At 40.4% G+C, this 22,179-nt stretch overlaps 1 protein-coding gene across 1 annotated transcript in view; it reads left to right on the top strand.

Annotated features, from left to right (window-relative positions):
- OTOGL (otogelin like) overlaps nucleotides 1-22,179 on the top strand; it is a 332,429-nt gene that overhangs the window by 181,344 nt on the left and 128,906 nt on the right. Inside the window, exons 34-40 of the mRNA XM_077262892.1 lie at nucleotides 307-2,498; nucleotides 6,523-6,700; nucleotides 9,658-9,800; nucleotides 11,727-11,750; nucleotides 12,655-12,747; nucleotides 13,378-13,567; nucleotides 14,860-15,074. Coding sequence (XP_077119007.1) covers nucleotides 307-2,498; nucleotides 6,523-6,700; nucleotides 9,658-9,800; nucleotides 11,727-11,750; nucleotides 12,655-12,747; nucleotides 13,378-13,567; nucleotides 14,860-15,074 — 3,035 coding nt within the window. The remainder of the gene's footprint in view (nucleotides 1-306; nucleotides 2,499-6,522; nucleotides 6,701-9,657; nucleotides 9,801-11,726; nucleotides 11,751-12,654; nucleotides 12,748-13,377; nucleotides 13,568-14,859; nucleotides 15,075-22,179) is intronic.

Raw genomic sequence — 22,179 nt, 5'->3', positions numbered from 1 at the left:
TGGACCCTATTACAAAATTTCCAACATGGGTGCCACTATCACTCATCTTTAATAATATTGTTATTCTCATATCGCCCAAAGTGTTTTTTCACTTCTCCCTAGGTTCAAGGGCATGGGTGTGACTGCCACTCTGGCATCTACTCTAATTATGGCCCTGATGACTTAGTAGTGCAATTGTTCTTTATTTTACTCATCTATTTTAACACAACAATAAATAGTATTAGCTATAGTTCCATCATTGGCCATGGCATTGACAAATACATATGTAAACTATAATTTTATTGACATTGTTTTATTTTTTTTAAGGTGTCCCAGCAAAATCAACTGTTTTACCTTTTACAACAAAGCCAGCAAAAACCAGCCAAGCCCCAACAATGTCAAGTACTACAGTAGAATCTCCAACAATGACACCTTCAACTTCCTTAGACGTTTCTGATATTCCAACACCTTCTACAATACAATCATTAATGGAGAGAAAAACCACCCTCCATGCACACATAAAATCTTCAATTATGAGTACATCAGACAAATATGAATCGCCTTTTAAACTGCTTACTGGCGACTATGACCAAACAACACTAAATACTTATTCTACAAGCCCTTCGCAGCAGACAACAAAAATAACCAGTCCTGAAATGCGGGAAGGATCTTCAACTACTTCTGAAACAGAAACATTCACACCTTCAATTAAAGATGCCACATCATTTCAAACAGTAACATCTTTGGCATCTCTGCAAACAATGCCTCCAAGAGAAGCTGTTGACACAACTAAGACACCCACAAGAATGTTAGGTCAGTTTTCACAAGGCTTGTTTCAGCTGACAACAAGGTCTGTTACATTGTTGCCATATTCATCCATGCCAGAGAGTACTGTTTCATCAGTAGCCACAGATACCTCAAGATTGTCAACACTACAATATGTATCTTCCCAAATGGAAACAAGCATGCCATATGTGTCACATACCTCAAGTATGTTCACTACTCCTTTAAGTCCATCATTGAAACAAGTCTCTATGACATCTAGAACAACTCCTCAAGAGCTCCAAAGTAGCCAGTCAACCCAAAAAACTTTTAACATAACCGATGGGAAGCAATTAACCAGCATGTTGTTTCATACTACTGAATTGAATAAAACAGTTTCCGTCTTGCCTACATATACAACACACATGAAAATATCTGGAAGTAAACCAACTTTATTGACTTCACCATCATTTAATTTGTCTTCAACACTTACTCGAATACTTGCAACTTCTATTCCAACTTTAACATCACTTGCAGATCAACATCAAACAACAAAATCTGTAATACAAACAAAAATGAAAGAAGAAGAACTTTCAACCCTGTCAATAAGTGGTTTTACATCTGAAAAAGTCCTCGTATCTTCTACCTCTGGAAGTACCTTCAAAGTTTCTACAACTCCATCCACAATAGGTCAAACAATGGCACAGATGTCAAGCACACTTTCAGATCTGCAAAACACCACATTCACAACAGACATGGGGGTTAGATTAGAGTCATCTAAGCCCACAATTATAGCTAAAACAAAAGACTATACAAAAACGTCCATTAAACACTCAACTTTGTCTACTACTAATGCAACACTAATCCAGACGCCACCTGTAACTCTGAGCACTAAAAAATTCCCCAAAAGTACAGAGCCCCCATTCAAGACTTTAACTACTGTTAAAGAACACTTGGGAACAAGCTTTCCAACAGAAGACACTCCAACTCATAGTTTGGAAACTAGATCAACAGAGCATTCAGTTTTAACAATGGAGTCATTTGGTACAAGTTCATCGATTAGTCCTTTTTTAAAAACAGATAGAACTATTAAAGTAACTACAAGTGATTCTTCCATTTCATTGCCCAGAGAGAGTATGTTTACAACTTTGTTGCCTTCCATGACTTATGACACTTTATCACATATGTATGGCAAAGTAACAGATTCAACAACTAGCTATTTAGAGAAGTATACAACTGCTATCTCAAGTACTAAACATTTGGCGGCACCTACGGAATTTACTACTAAGACTGCCACTGCAGAGTCATCAACCATACTATCTACACTTGGGACCATCAATGGGACAACCTCCAGTGCTTCTGCTTTTAAGGAAACTACAAAAAGAGTCAATGTCACTCACAGTTTGTTGAGCACAATAAAAGAAAAGCCATTAACACTATCTGTGCAAACTGTGAAAGAAAGCACCATAGGCATTACTCAACCAGCATATTCCTCTTTAGTAACTAATAAGACATTGACAGACATGTCTGACATTCCTTCGGTGGAAATTTTGGAGACCATATCTAATGCTACAGAACCAACACAGTTGGGAACTACATTATCGTTACATATGTTATCTGCTTCATCTGTTTTGCCCTCTACCACTGAATCCTTGAGCTCAGAAACAGCAACAGAGTTTATGGCAAATCTTACAGCATCAGCAGATTACTATTCATTCGGAACCATGGTGCACACTAGCAGTTCCTCTGAATGCATGGTGGGTGATATATGCTACTACAGCATTTCCTGATGTTTATTGTAAACATTTAATTAGGATGAGTTGTGTGTAGCCTTTCAAATAAAATTAAATCGGTTTACCTACCCTTTTCTAATGCTAGCACTTTTCCACTTTTCGTTTCTTTTTTTATTGCCCTGTTCATGTCCCAATTCATCAAAACGTTTGGAAAACTGGCATAAAAAGCTTTGAAAAGATGCAAAATTGTTATGCAGTGTGAGGCTGTACAATTTTTTTTATATTTTCACACCAATTTCAATTAGCTCAGGCAAAGTGGGTGGAGCTAGAGAAGGACAGGAGTGTGACAGTGTGTGGCGACCTTCACTGGTCAAATTCATGAAGCGTGGTGGCATAACTTATGCAACAAATATTACTCCAGTCATTGACTGGAGTAAGATTTGTGGTAAGGCACACGCATAAGTACATGATACTTATGGATCAGATACCTCGCACATGACCTCAGCCCCTCATAAAAGATCGTTATGAAAAATACCAATCTTGATGAATTATCTCTAGTGATGAGCGAATATACTCATTAGTCGAGATTTCTCGAGCATGCTCGGATGACCTCTGAGTATTTTTTAGTGCTCAGAGATTTAGTTTTTCTTGCCGCAGCTGAATGATTTACATCTATTAGCCAGCATAAGTGCATGTGGGGATTCCCTAGCATCCAGGCAACCCCCACATGTACTTATGCTGGCGAACAGATGTAAATCATTAAGCTGCGGCAAGAAAAACGAAATCTCCGAGCACTAAAAAATACTCAGAGGACCCCCGAGCGTGTTCGAGAAATCTCGACTAACGAGTATATTCGCTCATCACTAATTATCTCCAAAGTTTTAATTTACATTTTTCGACAGTCATAGGATGGCTTATTTTTTACAGGATACATTGTGGTTTTGAATGCCACCATTTAATTTATCATACAACCTGCTGAAAAAAAAGAAAAAACATTCTTTGTGGGAAGTAGTGAAAAATAAAAATCCATTATTGTTCAGGTTTCTTTTTTATGGTGTTTACTTTAGGACAAGCCAACTTTAGCCTATGGATTAATAATACTATGGCGATGATATATTAATTTTAAAAACCAAAAAAATTGTTGGTCCAGTTTTTTTGTAAGCGGACCTGTAATGGTCATTGATACCATTAAGTACATGGGAAAAGTTTGACTGAGACAAAGTGAAAAATACCAAATACCTACTAGAGCTGACCTTCCGGTAGACAGTCCACGCACCGCTAAGACTACCAAGCCTGCATTTCCAATCTGACACACTCCATGGTTAATATAAAGCTGTTTATAGCACGCCCCATAACGTGCTCTCAGCTATGACCCATTCACTTGAGCCAGAAGTCCCGTCATCTTCTCCCTACATCAGTGAGCACTCCCCTTGTGTTCTCCCATACAGTTCAGCACGCATAGCACCTACTGCCCTCTATCTCTTTCACAAGCTGGGCTCATGCCATGATTTATTTTATTGCTCTATTTCATCATGTCTTCTCCATTTTATTTCTGTTTATTTTTTTACATTGTTGTTATCCTTTCCCTATGTATTGAGATCTGTTTTTCACTCTCTACAATCTTAATTCTGTGATTATTATTATTTCAGTGCTGTATATGTACTTCTGATGTTCTCTACTTTCCCATATTTCCTTCTATTTGAGAGTCACCATACCTTTTGCATTCCCATGTATACTGCCATATACCATCCTCACAATTTCTCTTGCAGTACTGGGGTTCTCCATACCCTAGGCAAATTCCCCAACCCATTTCCCCCCTCCATTCACCTCTTTCTCTGTCAATATCAAGGTTTGCCAGCAATATCAATATCAAGTTTGTCCAAGTTTAAATTTTGTCCCACTGTGTATTTGAGTTTAACATCCCTGTTTTAAGGCCCTCAATATGTGAGCTAAAAAATATTTAATTAGTTTCTACTTTTGAAGATGTGATGATACCCATTATTTTAAATTATGTACAGTACAGACGAAAAGTTTTGACACACTTTCTCATTTAAAGATTTTTCTGTATTTTCATGACTATGAAAATTGTATATTCACACTGAAGGCATCAAAACTATGAATTAACACACGTGGAATTATATACTTAACAAAAAAGTGTGAAACACCTGAAATTATGTCTTATATTCTAGGTTCTTCAAAGTAGCCACCTTTTGCTTTGATGACTGCTTTGCACACTCTTGGCATTCTCTTGATGAGCTTCAAGAGTTAGTCACCGGGAATGGTTTTCACTTCACAAGTGTGCCCTGTCAGGTTTAATAAATTGGATTTCTTGCCTTATAAATGGGGTTGGGACCATCAGTTGTGTTGTGCAGAAGTCTGGTGGATACACAGCTGATAGTCCTACTGAATAGACTGTTAGAATTTGTATTATAGCAAGAAAAAAGCAGCTAAGCAAAGAAAAACGAGTGGCCATCATTACTTTAAGAAATGAAGGTCAGTCAGTCCGAAAAATTGGGAAAACTTTGAAAGTGTCCCCAAGTGCAGTGGCAAAAACCATCAAGCACTACAAAGAGACTGGCTCACATGAGGACCGCCCCAGGAAAGGAAGACCAAGAGTCACCTCTGCTTCTGAGGATAAGTTTATCTGAGTCACCAGCCTCAGAAATCGCAGGTTAACAGCAGCTCAGATTAAAGACCAGGTCAATGCCACACAGAGTTCTAGCAGCAGACACATCTCTACAACAACTGTTAAGAGGAGACTTTGTGCAGCAGGTCTTCATGGTAAAATAGCTGCTAGGAAACCACTGCTAAGGACAGGCAGCAAGCACAAGAGACTTGTTTGGGCTAAAGAACACAAGGAATGAACATTAGACCAGTGGAAATCTGTGCTTTGGTCTGATGAGTCCAAATTTGAGATCTTTGGTTCCAACCACCGTGTCTTTGTGCGACACAGAAAAGGTGAACGGATGGACTCTACATGCCTGGTTCCCACCGTGAAGCATGGAGGAGGAGGTGTGATGGTGTGGGGGTGCTTTGCTGGTGACACTGTTGGGGATTTATTCAAAATTGAAGGCATACTGAACCAGCATGGCTACTACAGCATCTTGCAGCGGCATGCTATTCCATCCGGTTTGCGTTTAGTTGGACCATCATTTATTTTTCAACAGGACAATGACCCCAAACACACCTCCAGGCTGTGTAAGGGCTATTTGACCAAGATGGAGAGTGATGGGCGCTACGCCAGATGACCTGACCTCCACAGTCACCAGACCTGAACCCAATCGAGATGTTTGGGGTGAGCTGGACCGCAGAGTAAAGGCAAAAGGGCCAACAAGTACTAAGCATCTCTGGGAACTCCTTCAAGATTGTTGGAAGACCATTCCCGGTGACTACCTCTTGAAGCTCATCAAGAGAATTCCAAGAGTATGCAAAGCAGTCATCAAAGCAAAAGGTGGCTACTTTGAAGAACCTAGAATATAAGACATATTTTCAGTTGTTTCACACTTTTTTGTTAAGTATATAATTCCACATGTGTTAATTCATAGTTTTGATGCCTTCAGTGTGAATGTACAATTTTCATAGTCATGAAAATACAGAAAAATCTTTAAATGAGAAAGTGTGTCCAAACTTTTGGTCTGTACTGTACATGCAGATGAACTATAAATCTGAAGGTAAATGATGTGATTGAGCTTCTGATGTGATCAGGCTTACTGTTTTTATAGTGACCGTACTTGTATTGCCCTAAATGTCCAAGCAAAATGACAAAAAGATTACACTCCCTCAATTTAATTTGTACAGGAATAGCAAAAATGTACAGGATAATCTTTTTTAGAAGATGAATATTGTACTTACTAGTATAATGATCAGGTAAAATATGAATTGATTCAATTATCAATGCAATGTACATAGTAACGATTATGGGAATTTCACTATATTTACAATGGGCTTTTCACTGATTCAGGACGTACAGTGAAACGTATAAATAATAAATGTAATTTATGAATAATGCAGAATGTTACTACATGTTTTACATATTTTTCTTTCACAGCCAAGGTACATTGAGCCACTAGATCCATGCAGTCAGTATGTTTGTATCAACATGGGATGGATGTTATATAATGTATCAAGTAATTGTCAAAAAAATGTGGAGAAACCCGATTGTGGCTTTCGTGGGATGCCTGTCCAAGTGAACAGTGACAGCTGCTGTCCAGAATGGGAATGTCCTTGTAAGTTTTTTATTAAATAATTTAGTATTTGGTGTTTTCAAGCATATTGCTAACAATTTTTGGTACTTTGGCGTGTGCCACAGAAAAGAAAGTTGCTATTACATTATAATGGCAGCTTTTCTCTTGTTGTGCTATATATTGTAATAAATAGAAATACAAAGGCCCCAATTAATCAAAGTGTTTATGCTAGAAATCTAGTTATCGAAATTGTTCAAGATACAATCAGCGTAGGGTTTAACAATATAATTAACAAGTTGCCGTATGGCAAATGGACCCTAACTAAAGATTGTAAGATTAAAAAGTAGCTTTTATTAAACTTTTACAATATTAATGAGATTGTGCTTGTTTAAAAATATAGAGTCCATATTAGATAGTAATGGCCCAACTTACTGTAATAGCCATTAGTGGTGAATATAATTCCTCCCCTCACAATGAAATTGTTGTTCCAATTTCAACTCCCATAAACGAGCACAATCTCATTATTATTGTTATAGTTTAATAAAAGTTACTTTTTTAATCTTAGAATCTTTAGTTAGGGTTTATTTGCCATCTGGCAATTTGTACGTTATATGGAGTAAAACACTTTGAAAAGTCCCAATCTTTTGCGCATCGGCGACTTTTGTAGTTTTCACACAAGGTTCAGCCAGTTCCTCCAAAATGAGCAAAGCTGGGGTGAGGCGGGCTGAAATGTGGCAATGTCTGCTTGTATAATTCATGAAGATTTTGTGGCGTATCTCAAGTCACAAATCTTACTCCAGTTAGGAGTAACAATTGTGGTGAGGCGAAAGCCACTTTTAAGATGAATCTGAATCAGAGGTGTGTGCTAGGCGCCTCTGACTTCACCATAATCCCTCATCAAGTCTAGCATGAACAATGCTGGTTTTGATGAATCGGTGTCTAAGTCTGTGTAGGCGCATTCTTTGCATGCACTGTAATGCCTGGATTGACTGTGGGTGTCTGGGCCCAAACTAAGTGCCTCATATGCATATACGGGGCTGTTAGTTTGGATTTGGGCCTTTATTTGAGGTCTTTATATAGGCCTATGAAGAAGGTTTTGTTTTGCTAGCTCTGCTTCATTTTCTTGTTTGAAGCACGTTTGTATATGTGAATTTAGATGCATGATTAGATAATTGAAAGCCAAAACTTTATCATCTCCTAAGTCATTGAAAATTCCTTTCCTGTCCCTGGTTACAATTGGAAGTGCAGCTTGAGGTGCGCCTCTCAGTTCATAATTAGAGATGGACGAACCCACACAGTAAAGTTTATCTCGGTGACCTGCAGTGAACTCACCACTGCACCGTGAGACTTTTTTTCACTGTGCTAGCAGTGATCTCACCAAGGTCACCAAGGTCACCAAAGTTCAGAGGCCCAAATGGGAATGCAGCCTCAGTGACCTGCGGTAACCTCGATGACGTCACCGCTAGTCACTGAGGCTGCGCTCGCATCAGCTCATTCTTTAGTGGTTTTCAGCCTGGATAGTTGCATCTTGGCAACATCCAGGTTCAAAACTGTTTATCCCCAGGCATGGATTATGGCATTGAACAGAACGTTGGACAGGTAAGGGATAGTTGTTTTTTAGTTTAGTTTTTTTACAGGAGACCATGGCTTCAGTGGAATGGACATTAGGTGAGTATAACTGAAATTGTTATTTTTAAGTTAAAAAGTAAAAGTGTGTATTTTTATTTCAACTAAAGGACTTTACCAGCCTGAGAATAGCTTAGCTGGTTGTCAAAAATGAGGGGCAATCCACCACGTTTTTTTAAATTATTTATTTAAATAATTTTAAAAAATGGGATGGGGATCCCTCTATATTTGACAACCAGCCTTGCTAAAGCTGACAGCTGAGGGTCGCAGCAGCAGCAGCAGTCAGTTTTGCCTGGTTGGTCATAAAAAATACAGGGGAACTAACTCTGTGTTTTTAAAAAAATTATTTATTCAGAGCACAGGTGCTGGCTGATGAATACTCCCATCAGCCGCCGCCTGCTCTCGCTGCTGTAAGTGGCAGCAGGCATAGGCTTATAAGAGTAGTAGTCTCATGAGCTGAAGCCAGTGACCGGAGGTAAACTTTTTACCTTTGGTCACAGTTGCGGGCTCATGCTGTCATTTGACAGCATGGGAACTGCAGCGCTCTCACTGGCGGTAATGATTTTATTGCTGATCATAGGTAGTGTTTGCCGCGTTGTCATGCATATGACAGCATGGCAAACACTAGATGTTTGGGGCCCCCATTCAAGTGAATGGGGTCCGAGTTTGGGTTCAGGTACTATTCTGGTACCCAGACAGAATTTTTTTTTAGCTGTTCGGCCTTACCAGCCTTACCCGAACATCCAGTCTATTCTGAACAATCACCTAAAATTACGGGTACGCTTTAACATTAATTTTAGTTTGCAAAGTGGAGTCTAAGCGATTATCAAAAATGTAACACTCGACAGTCTAATAAATGTCTTTGCTCCTCCACATTTTTTTTTACTGGGATATACGAGATCTTAAATGCACAGTTTCAAAAAGGCACATCTGAGCATGTGGCAAAATCTCCAAAATGTTTTATGACCCTTCTCACTTACCAAATTTGAAAATGGACTAGAAGGTGAATGTTGTTATGTAGTCATATACATTATGCTACTATGTCAAGTATAGGAAAAAAGGTGCAACATTTTCGATTAAATCAACTCCTCCATATAGCTGGCATAAATTACTTTTTTGCAGTTAAATTTAAAAATGATTCAAATTTCTTGAAAGATATGCAGTTTTTTTTAATCTTTCCAACTATCAACTGTAAGCAACCCTTTGGTTCCTGCTCATGGTTCAAATGATATATTTTGATTTTGCTCATGTGATGCATCAGATGTTCAAATTACGGGACACTTCAAAAATATAATATTCAAATAACTAACTATTTCAAACTATTGATTTTTTTTAAAGAATTTTCAATAAATTACATAAATGTCTTCTTTTAGGCCAATGTTCCGTGTTATCAGAATTGAGTATCATAACATTTGATGGAAATAATATTGCACTTTATAACGCTGCACCATATATCTTGGTCAGACTTCCAAAGGAAACTATTGTTGCCCATATAGAAAAATGTCCTCCAAGTTTGGTAAGTTGTACAGTCTATTTACTACAATTTATCTGTATGGAAATGAAAAAAAATTACAATTATTTATTATGAATACACATTACAGTAAAAATGTTCAGAAATATATTGTTTGGGTAATGCAGATTTTTCATTAGTCACAATTTGAAAACTTTCTGTTAGGGGTCGAGTTCCCGCCTCTGCACAGGGGGGATCTCGAACCATCTCCGCTGCAGTCTCCCACTCTTCTCCAGCCACAGTGGAGCCTGCTCAGCGGAGATGTCTGTCCCAGCGTCTGGCTCAGCCTGATACTGTGCAAATGGTTACTGCTGCCTATCCATTGTAGCCAGTACTGGTCAGTGGCGAGCAGACGTCTCTGGGACTAAGTCCTGCTTTTCCCCTTCTGAGCATGCCTGGGGTAAGACCTCTCATTGGAGGTCGGGGGTCACATGCTCAGGTACTGTGGCAGCTCTCATTGGTCCTCTGGGAAGGTCCTGAAGTTGCTCAGGTACTGTAGCAACTTTGTGGTCAGGGTCTGGCTGAAATTAGCCACTAGAATACCTGCACCTCCGGTGAGGAGTTTGTATGGTGAATTCAGGGCTGGCGTAAAGCCATTAGAATTCCAGCTCCACCGGAGAGGAGGTGTTTGTGTGCTTGCTACTCCCTGACCACTGATTGCTTTTGCTCTGTTAGGCAGCTGTGTTCCCCTGTGACGCTAACAGGGCACAGCATTTTCCCTTCTGTGCGACTCTGTGAAGTAACAGAGTTTGCTTCTACCACCATATCATGCCGCAATTTGCTAGCAGCAGGTTGGTCTCCTGCACGGTGGACCCCGGGCTGCGAACGCACCAATAATATCTAAATATACTCGGTGCGTTCCACCAGCCCTAACACCTTCAGTGGTTAAAAAAACTTTTAAATATCAGTATACACTATCATTCCAAAGTTTAGGGTCACTTAGAAATTTCCTTATTTTTGAAAGAAAAGCACAGTTTTTTCCAATGAAGCTAACATTAAATGATTAAAGGGCCACTGTCACCCCCCTCCAGCCATTATAAACTAAAAGAGCCACCTTGTGCAGCAGTAATGCTGCATTCTAACAAGGTGGCTCTTTTAGTTTTAGGTTCAAGTATACCCCAAATAAAATGTTTTTATACTTAGCCACAATTCCTGTCTCTAGCCAGGTAGGCGGGTCCTCACTCCCCAGCTTGGCCAGCTCCTCTGCCGTCACTCACATCTTCCTGCGCTTTCGGCGCCGCCCCCTCAGCGCTGTTATCGTTTCAAAACCGGCGCCTGCGCTGTGTACTGGTGTCCTGCGCAGACGCAGTAAGCTCTGTCCGTCTGATGTAATGGCTGATACCAGAGAACAAAAGACATCCACAGAACACCAGGATGGATCTGCTGCACAGCAAATAGCTGTAGGACCTGCGATGACGTCACTGCCATGTGATTGCCCATTACTGCTGCACAAGGTGGCTCTTTTGGTTTATAACGGCTGGAGGGGGGTGACAGTGGCCCTTTAAGACATACACTCTTATACATTGTTAATGTGGTAAATGACTATTCTAGCTGCAAACGCCTGCATAGGTGTATAGAGGCCCATTTCCAACAACCATCACTCCAGTGTTCTTATGGTACTTTGTGCTTGCTAACTGTGTAAGAAGGCTAATGGATTGTTAGAATACCCTTATAAACCCTTGTGCAAGTATGTTAGCACAGCTGAAAACAGTTTGGTTGATTAGAGAACCTATAAACTTGACCTTCCTTTGATCTAGTTGAGAATCTGGAGCATCATATTTGTTGGTTCCATTTGAAAAATACCAAATGGATACATGCATTTAAACAGAATATAATTAAGATATAAAAATACAGTATATTATATAAATCTACAACAACTATGGTTGGAGGAAAACAGTTCTAACTTGAATGTTTGCGCTTTTTGTTTTCTAGAGTGTAAATTCTATACGAAAGTTGGTGAGTAATCTTTTCATTTGGTAAAAACTATGACTAATTGCTTGACTGGGCATCACTTTTCACTTTTATTTAGTCTGTTTGCCAAAGTTTTGTCAGGTCTTCTTTACACAGAGATTATCATTTCTCACATCCATCCTTGTTCCTAATGGGGTCACAATCTATTATCCCTTTTTCACATATACTATGGACTATTTAATACAAGGCCAAGTATCCTCTCGGATATGTTTTGGAGTGTTGTACAAGAATCCAGGAGAAACAAACTCAAAACCTCAGTATTGCAAGACAATAATGCTATTGGCTATACACATAAGTAGGCTACTAAGTTGTACAGGTTTGTGATAAGTCATACTTTTGGTGCCACTCCAGTATGGTGACAGAGGGGATCTTAAAGGGAACCTGTCACCTGAATTTGGCGGGACCGGTTTTGGGTCATATGGGCAGGGTTTTCGGGTGTTTGATTCAACCTTTCCTTACCCGCTGGCTGCATGCTGGCCGCAATATTGGATTGAAGTTCATTCTCTGTCCTCCGGAGTACACGCCTGCGCAAGGCTGAAAAGGCTGAAAGCTGCTCAATTATGTTCTCTTGGTTGCTTGAGTTTGTCAGAGAAACCTTTCTCCCCGGCTTCGAGCCCTACTCTTTCCTCTTCTGAATCCTCATCTAAACTAGGATCGAATTAAATCAACTGCAGCCAAATTTGATTTGAGCTTAAAGAAGTATTTTGGAGATGAGATAGAAGGGCTGGAGTTCGAGCCAACCAGAATGAATGGAATCAAATCACGTGCTGTGCATTGGATTGCATGCAAGCTGTAAAAGATAAAAGATAAAAAGCTAAATGATCCAAGAAAATATCTATCTGAGTTCATAGCAATATCTATATAATATCTTTTTGTAATGTTTTTACAGGTTGCAGCTGGAGGTACTTCAGGATTATGTTTTAAGAAGCTGAATGTGACAACATCAAATTTTCAAGTACTCATAAATCGTTTGGACAGGAGGGTGAGCATCAGTTAAGAAAAATAAAAAATTACGTATCTAAGTATCTATTAATAATATCTAGGACTGTCTTGAAATTGAAATGTATATAAATCTTAAATAGATTGATGAAAGGTTCATAGACACAACCTGTGCAGTACAGTGGATGGAGGCTTTATGGCTTTCTAGCGAAAATTGCTATCAGAGGCATTCCGAGGTACAGTACAAGGCTTACGGAATTCTTAGGTGCCTATTGCTTCTCCAAGCTTTGTAGACTATTGGCTAAAGCGGATTAACTATAGTGGTTACAAGGATTTCAGTCACACTGAAGCTTAATTGGGACTAAAAGTCTCTTTGACCTGCACGTGCAATTAAAGACCCCGATTAGTTGATAGTTGGGGGTCCTGTTTGGGATGTTGCATTGTGGTCAAAGGTTAAAGGTTAAAGTTACACCACTGGATTAACGTCAAATAGAAAACATGAAACCTTAATACTAAAAGACATATAACTGTGGTAAAACTCATATCCACCTTATAAGATTTATGTGAATTGAGTGAGAAAAAGAAAGGAAAAGAAAATACATTCCAGGGTACTTGAAATTCACCCTTTTCTTTCAGGATTGATATTTTTATGTTTATACTTCTGTTGTTTCAGGTAGAAGTGAATTCAATACTTCAACCCTTACCTTTTTCAAAGCAAGGTCTATGTATCCAAGACACTGGAGCTATGTATGTAATTAACACACCAGCAGGTGTCAGCATTAAATGGACTCACGTCACTGGCATTATAGATATACAGTATGGTCTTCATTCCAACCAGTCCACCAAGACTGAAGGCCTATGTGGTAAGCACTACCTGGAAAGATAAAAGTTATTACATAAAGACTGCACTAAACTGATAAGCCAATATTAGTAGGAAGCAAGAGTACAAGAAGTCTATGCAATATACAAGAAAATTGTATGACAGTTTCTGCACAATTTTCAGTTACATTTATGCTTGTAGAAAATGTGATAATAGAGCTAATTAACTTGCTATTATAAATGTATATTACTAGCAAAGTACCATCATATAGCTTTTATAGGATGTGATGAAGCTGTATACAGAATGTGTCCTCATCATTCCTAATTATAGAGTTATGATATAGAAATTGTGCAATACAATCTAATATCTTATATGTCATCAATGTTGGACTGGACTGGCAAAGGCCCACCAAAAACAATGACTCTTGGGGCCCACTGTTCAGCTACTTGCAGAAATGACCTGACCCTAATACGCAAATGTCATTTTGCTTCTATGAAATATTAATTTGGCTAGCCCATTTACTGAATGATTAGTTGATACCTTTTTCTACTAGTAATAAATCAAGTGCAATAGCACTGTTCATCAGCACTACTTCACAGGGACCTGTCGGAGGATTCTCCTGTTCTCCCGTAGGCCACTCCAAGCCTGCATATCACACTGTACTGGTCTTGATAAATGTAGAAATTCATGTCACAGAATTTATAATTAAATCCCAAGCTAAAGATATCATATGTGAATATAAAATTTTGAACAGACATTGCCAATTTTGTTTCACAGTCTATTTGCAAGATAATGCCAAATTGTTGAATTACATAGATCAACGGTAGCTTAGAAATTGGTGCCAAGCTAACAAGCCAGTGATTGTGCATTGTAGCATCAGATCCTGTGCTAATAACTGAGGAACATAGTCAAAAACAAGATTTAATCAATGGGGAGCTTTATCAAGCTAAATGCCCTAGTGGACAGGTCAATTTGTTTAAAGTAGAACTGTACAGTCTGTGAGGAACCAGTGCAGAAGGAGAAACTTTAACAGTTATATATTAGTAAGTGCCACAAAATCATGTACCCAACAAATCTATTACAATAATGAATAAGGAGACAACCCCTTAATGCAGGTACATTCTATGGATGAGACAATTATTCCAAATGTGAGAAGATCTGCACAAAGCTTTCTCGATTTTACAACCGTTAGCCTACAATAAATTACAGCAATTTTACTTCAGGAGTCTCCCTCGATGCTCTGTAACTGTTAAGATGTCTTACACTATGCCCAGTGAAGAATTTGTGCAGACTGTAAAGAAGTCTTTTCATTATTATCACTCATGCCTCTTCTAGGAATATGCAATGGTGATCCCAATGATGACTTAAAGATGCAAAATAGAACAATAATAACAAACAAAGAAGATGTAGAAGCCTTTATTAAAAGCTGGGAAATAGAGAAATCTATTGATGTTACCACAAGACGTCCAGTAAGAAACTGCACAGAGGATAATTGTACTTACTGCATGGAACTACTCAATAGAAAAGTATTCGCTCCCTGTCATAGGAAGGTATGTGACCTCATTATTCAGTAACTAGAATGAAAAGCGACAACACATTCATGGCCAGATCCACACCAGTGGCCATGGCCCAAATAACCAGTTCTCTGAATAAAATAAAATATATAGCATCTACTCCTATAACATGATATTGAAGGGGCATCTCTCTCTCTCTCTCTATATATATATATATACAGTTAGGTCCATATATATTTGGACAGAGACAACATTTTTCTAGTTTTAGTTATAGACATTACCACAATGAATTTTAAACAAAACAATTCAGATGCAGCTGAAGTTCAGACTTTCAGCTTTCATTTGAGGGTATCCACAATAAAATTGGATGAAGGGTTTAGGAGTTTCAGCTCCTTAACATGTGCCACCCTGTTTTTAAAGGGACCAAAAGTAATTGGACAGATTCAATAATTTTAAATAAAATGTTAATTTTTAGTACTTGGTTGAAAACCCTTTGTTGGCAATGACTGCCTGAAGTCTTGAACTCATGGACATCACCAGACGCTGTGTTTCCTCCTTTTTGATGCTCTGCCAGGCCTTCACTGCAGTGGTTTTCAGTTGCTGTTTGTTTGTGGGCCTTTCTGTCTGAAGTTTAGTCTTTAACGAGTGAAATGCATGTTCAATTGGGTTGAGATCAGGTGACTGACTTGGCTATTCAAGAATATTCCACTTCTTTGCTTTAATAAACTCCTGGGTTGCTTTGGCTTTATGTTTTGGGTCATTGTCCATCTGTAGTATGAAACGACGACCAATCAGTTTGGCTGCATTTGGCTGGATCTGAGCACACAGTATGTCTCTGAAGACCTCAGAATTAATTCGGCTGCTTCTGTCCTGTGGCTCATCATCAATAAACACTAGTGACCCAGTGCCACTGGCAGCCATGCATGCCCAAGCCATCACACTGCCTCCATCGTGTTTTACAGATGATGTGGTATGCTTTGGATCATGAGCTGTACCATGCATTTGCCACACGCCTTTCTCTTTCCATCGTTCTGGTAGAGGTTGATCTTGGTTTCATCTGTCCAAAGAATGTTCTTCCAGAATGGTGCTGGCTTTTTTAAATGTTTTTTAGCAAAGTCCAGTCTAGCCTTTTTATTCTTGATGCTTATGAGTGGCTTGCACCGTGCAGTGAACCCTCTGTATTTACTTTCATGCAGTCTTCTCTTTATGGTAGATTTGGATATTGATACGCCTACCTTCTGGAGAGTGTTGTTCACTTGGTTGGCTGTTGTGAAGGGGTTTCTCTTCACCATGGAGATTATTCTGCGATCATCCACCACTGTTGTCTTCCGTGGGCGCTCAGGTCTTTTTGCATTGATGAGTTCACCAGCGCTTTCTTTCTTTCTCAGGATGTACCAAACTGTAAATTTTGCCACTCCTAATATTGTAGCAATTTCTCGGATGGGTTTTTTCTGTTTTCACAGCTTAAGGATGGCTTGTTTCACCTGCATGGAGAGCTCCTTTGACCGCATGTTTACTTCACAGCAAAACCTTCCAAATACAAGCACCACACCTCAAATCAACTCCAGGCCTTTTATCTGCTTAATTGAGAATGACATAACGAAGGGATTGCCCACACCTGTCCATGAAATAGCCTTGGAGTCAATTGTCCAATTACTTTTGGTCCCTTTAAAAACAGGGTGGCACATGTTAAGGAGCTGAAACTCCTAAACCCTTCATCCAATTTTAATGTGGATACCCTCAAATGAAAGCTGAAAGTCTGAACTTCAACTGCATCTGAATTGTTTTGTTTAAAATTCATTGTGGTAATGTCTACCACCAAAGTTAGAAAAATGTTGTCTCTGTCCAAATATATATGGTCCTAACTGTATATCGTATTTAGAGCTACAGTACATATAGAAAGATAGACCATAATTTATTAATTTGTATGAGTATAGAAATACTAATATATACAGTTCTCTGTAATTAATTAATACTCAATATTAACCCCTTCATGACCCAGCCTTAATGACCTTAATGACCTGGCCGTTTTTTGCAATTCTGACCAGTGTCTCTTTATGAGGTAATAACTCAGGAACGCTTCAACCGATCCTAGCGGTTCTGAGATTGTTTTTTTCATGACATATTGGGCTTCATGTTAGTGGTAAATTTAGGTCAATAATTTTTGCATTTATTTGTGAAAAAAATGGAAATTTGGCGAAAATTTTACAACGAAATTTACAAAACCTTTTTTTTTTTTTGGACCACCTCACATTTGAAGTCAGTTTGAGGGGTCTATATGGCTGAAAATACCCAAAAATGACACCATTCTAAAAACTTCACCTGTCAAGGTGCTCAAAACCACATTCACAGCAGCAGAAGCAACATGGAAGGAAAAAATTAACATTTAACTTTTTAGTCACAAAAATGATCTTTTAGCAACAATGTTTTTTATTTTCCCAAGGGTAAAAGGAGAAACTGGAACCCAAAAGTTATTGTACAATTTATCCTGAGTACGCCAATACCGCATATGTGGGGGGGAACCACTGTTTGGGCGCACGACAGGGCTCGGAAGCGCCATTTGACTTTTTCAATGAAAAATTGGCTCCAATCTTTAGCGGACACCATGTCGCGTTTGGAGAGCCCCTGTGTGCCTAAAGATTGGAGCTCCACCACAAGTGATCCCATTTTGGAAACTAGACCCCCCAAGGAACTTATCTAGATGCATAGTGAGCACTTTGAACCCCCAGGTGCTTCACAAATTGATCCGTAAAAATGAAAAAGTACTTTTTTCACAAAAGATTTCTTTTAGCCTCAATTTGTTCATTTCCACATTTGCAACAGGATAAAATGGATCCTAAAATTTATTGGGCAATTTCTCCTGAGTACACAGATACCTCATATGTGGGGGTAAACCACTGATTGGGCACATGGCAGGGCTCGGAAGTGAAGGAGCGCCATTTGACTTTTAGAATGAAAAATTAGCTCCAATCGTTAGCAAACACCATGTCGCATTTGGAGAGCCAGGGTGTGCCTAAACATTGGAGCTCCCCCACAAGTGACCCCATTTTTGAAACTAGACCTCCCATGGAACTAATCTAGATGTGTGAGCACTTTAAACCCCCAAGTGCTTCACATAAGTTTATAACGCAGAGCCGTGAAAATAAAAAATCATTTTTCTTTCCTCAAAAATTATGTTTTAGCAAGCAATTTTTTATTTTCACAAGGGTAATAGGAGAAATTGGACCCCAATATTTGTTGCCCAGTTTGTTCTGAGTACGCTGATACCCCATATGTGGGGGTAAACCACTTTTTGGGCACACGTCGGGGCTCGGAAGGGAAGTAGTGACGTTTTGAAATGCAGACTTTGATGGAATGGTCTGTGGGTGTCGCGTTGCGTTTGCAGAGCCCCTGATGTACCTAAACAGTAGAAACCCCCACAAGTGACCCCATTGTGGAAACTAGACCCCCCCAAGAAACTTATCTAGATATGTGGTGAGCACTTTGAACCCCCAAGTGCTTCACAGAAGTTTAGAGCCGTGAAAATAAAAAATAATTTTTCTTTCCTCAAAAATTATGTTTTAGCAAGCAATTTTTTATTTTCGCAAGGGTAACAGGAGAAATTGGACCCCAATAGTTGTTGCCCAGTTTTTCCTGAGTATGACTTTTTGAACGCAAGATTGGCTGGAATCAATGGTGGTGCCATGTTGTGTTTGGAGACCCGTGATGTACCTAAACAGTGGAAACCCCTCAATTCTACCTCCAACACTAACCCCAACACACCCCTAACCACAACCCTAACCCCAACACACCCCTAACCCTAATCCCAACCCTAACACTTATCCTAACCCTAATCCCATCGCTAATCCCAACCCTAACCACAACCCCAAACCCCAACACACCCCTAACCATAAGTCTAACCACAAGCCTAATCTTAACCCTATTTCCAACCCTAGCCCTAATTCCAACCCTAACTCTAGTTCCAACCCTAACCCTGAGGCTATGTGCCCACTTTGCGGATTCGTGTGAGATTTTTCCGCACCATTTTTGAAAAATCCGCATGTAAAAGGCACTGCGTTTTACCTGTGGATTTACCGCGGATTTCCAGTGTTTTTTGTGCCGATTTCACCTTCGATTCCTATTGAGGAACAGGTGTAAAATGCTGCGGAATCCGCACAAAGAATTGACATGCTGTGGAAAATACAACGCAGCATTTCTGCGTGGTATTTTCCGCACCATGGGCACAGTGGATTTGGTTTTCCATAGGTTTACATGGTACTGTAAACCTGATGGAAAACTGCTACGAATCCGCTGTGGATCCGCAGCCAAATCTGCACCGTGTGCACATAGCCTAATTCTAACCCTAGCCCTAACCCTAGCCCTAACCCTAATTCTAACCCTAGCCCTAACACTAGCCCTAACCCTAGCCCAACCCTAACCCTAGTAGAAAAATAAAAGTAAATATATTTTCTTTATTTTATTATTGTCCCTACCTATGGGGGAGATAAAGGGGGGGTTCATTTGCTATTTCTTTTATTTTGATCACTGTGACGAATCTGCCAGCTAAAAGATTCGGCGGGTGCACTGCGCATGCGCCCGCCATTTTGGAAGATGGCGGCGCCCATGGACAAGACGGACGGACACCGGGATGCTTGGTAAGTATGAGGGGGTGGGATCGGAGCACGGGGGGTGGATTGGAGCACGGGGGAGTGGACAGGAGGACGGGGAAGCGGACAGGAGGACGGAGGGGAGCGGAGCACAGTACGGGACAGGACGGAGGACTGGGGAGGAGATAGGTGGCGGGGGCAGATCAGGGTTTCCAGCCATGGCCGATGATATTGCAGCATCGGCCATGGCTGGATTGTAATATTTCACCACTTTTCATTGGTGAAATATTACAAATTGCTCTGATTGGCTGTTTCACTTTCAACAGCCAATCAGAGTGATCGTAGCCACGTGGGGGCAAAGCCACCCCCCCGGGCTGAAGTACACCTCCTTTGTCCCTGTAGGTCGGGTGAAATGGAAGTTAACCCTTTCACCCGACCTACAGGGATGCGATCATTCTGTGACACAGCATATGCACCGACTTTCATGACGCATACGCTGTGTTACAGGTCGGGAAGGGGTTAAGGACCATAAATAATGGTATTACACAATGATAACATCAATAATATAGAAAAAGAAGGTGTAAAGTAACCATGCAAAATAAAAAGATTCCTTTAAAATGAATAACTTTATTTAAATATATTTTAAAAATAAGTACTGTATATTTGCATCAAGTTAGCCAAGCATTGGCACCAATGAGGAAGCATGAAAAAGACTATCTAAAATACATAGGTAATAGATTATCCTACAAAAATCAGCAAGAGAGTAATTGCATAGTATATAGGACTATATTTATATAAATCAAATATTCACATAATGGACTGTATACTATATTGTCAGTGTAGAAACATAGATTTCTCAATATCCAAGCCTGACATCAAGGATAATGAACCAAACATGCATAATAATATATTATTAAAGGTAATGTTACCAAAACTGCAGTATGTCCAATTTGCCATTTTTCCTCTTTTTTTGTGCTTTTCCAATACACACCAAGGAAATAAACATGTGTATAACAAAACATGAATAATTGCAATAATTTTCTAGAAGAAATAGTTCATTTTCTGGAACAATTTCAAAGGTGTAACATTTTCGGTCACGACTGTATATAGATGAATGGATGTATGGATAGATAGTCCGGACATGACCAAAATGAAGCAAGACACCACTACCCTAAAAACCATGCTCATTATCATGTAATAGGAGTAGATTGCTCATTTTTCTAACGTAGAATTTCTTTTACATATCCATAAATGTTATCACTGTAATAATATAAGTATTGTTGGGGGTTATCCCAACAAGATTGCGTATACATCTATAATATAACGGTAGGAGCGTCACTCTGTCCGAAGCCTTTATGGACTGCGCAAGCGCGCCGCTCCTAGCGTTAGATTATAGCCAGTGTCCGTATTCTAGAAAAAAAAAATGGCGCCGGAAAGCACGGACTGCGCAGGCGCCGATTCCGGGAGCAGAGGGACATTTAGGAACCGTAAACAGGGGGTGTGGGGACATAGTGGACTTGATCCCGCCCTCATGATGCTGTGGCAGTTCATGCCACAGCAATTTCTTACTTACGCCACCTGATTCCGGGCCATGAATGTCACTCTGCTCCCAGAATCGGCGCCTGCGCAGTCCGCGCTTTCCGGCGCCATTTTCCGGAAGACTGCATATTCAAGAAAATGGCGCCAGAAAGAGCGGACTGCGCAGGCGCCTATTCCGGGAGCAGGGGAACATTTATGAGCCGGAAACGGGGGGCGTGTGGACACGATCCCGCACTGATGATGCTGTGGCAGTTCATGCCACAGCAATTTCTTACTTACGCCACCTTATTCCGGGCCATGAATGTCCCCCTGCTCCTGGAATCGGCGCCTGCGCAGTCCGCGCTTTCCGCCGCCATTTTCTTGGATACTGCAGTGTGTCTTCAAGAAAATGGAGCTGGAAAGCGCGGACTGCGCAGGCGCCGATTCCGGGAGCAGGAGAACATTTATGAGCCGGAAACGGGGCGTGTGGACACGATCCCGCACTGATGATGCTGTGGCACTTCATGCCACAGCAATTTCTTACTTACGCCACCTTATTCCGGGCCATGAATGTCCCCCTGCTCCTGGAATCGGCGCCTGCGCAGTCCGCGCTTTCTGCCGCCATTTTCTTGGATACTGCAGTGTGTCTTCAAGAAAATGGAGCCGGAAAGCGCGGACTGCGCAGGCGCCGATTCCGGGAGCACGGGGACATTTATCAGCCGGAAACAGGGGGCGTGTGGACAGATCCCGCACTCAGGACGCAGCAATTCAAACTTACGCCACCTGATTCCGGGGCCATGAATGTCCCTCAATGGGGGTGCAGGATGGCAGCAGCACATGACAGAATTGGGGCTCAGGATGGGAGCAGCACATGACACAACGGGGGCGCAGGATGGGAGCAGCACATGACAGAACGGGGGAGCAGGATGGCAGCAGCACATGACAGGATGGGAGCAGCACATGACAGGATGGGGGCACAAGATAGGAGCAGCACATGGCAGGATAAGGGCGCAGGATGGGAGCAGCACGTGACAGGA

This window comes from Ranitomeya variabilis, chromosome 5 (genome assembly GCF_051348905.1).
Source record: "Ranitomeya variabilis isolate aRanVar5 chromosome 5, aRanVar5.hap1, whole genome shotgun sequence".
In the NCBI taxonomy this organism is placed as follows: domain Eukaryota; kingdom Metazoa; phylum Chordata; class Amphibia; order Anura; family Dendrobatidae; genus Ranitomeya; species Ranitomeya variabilis.
Note: the sequence above shows the minus strand (reverse complement) of the source record. Positions and strands in the feature narration are given on the sequence as shown.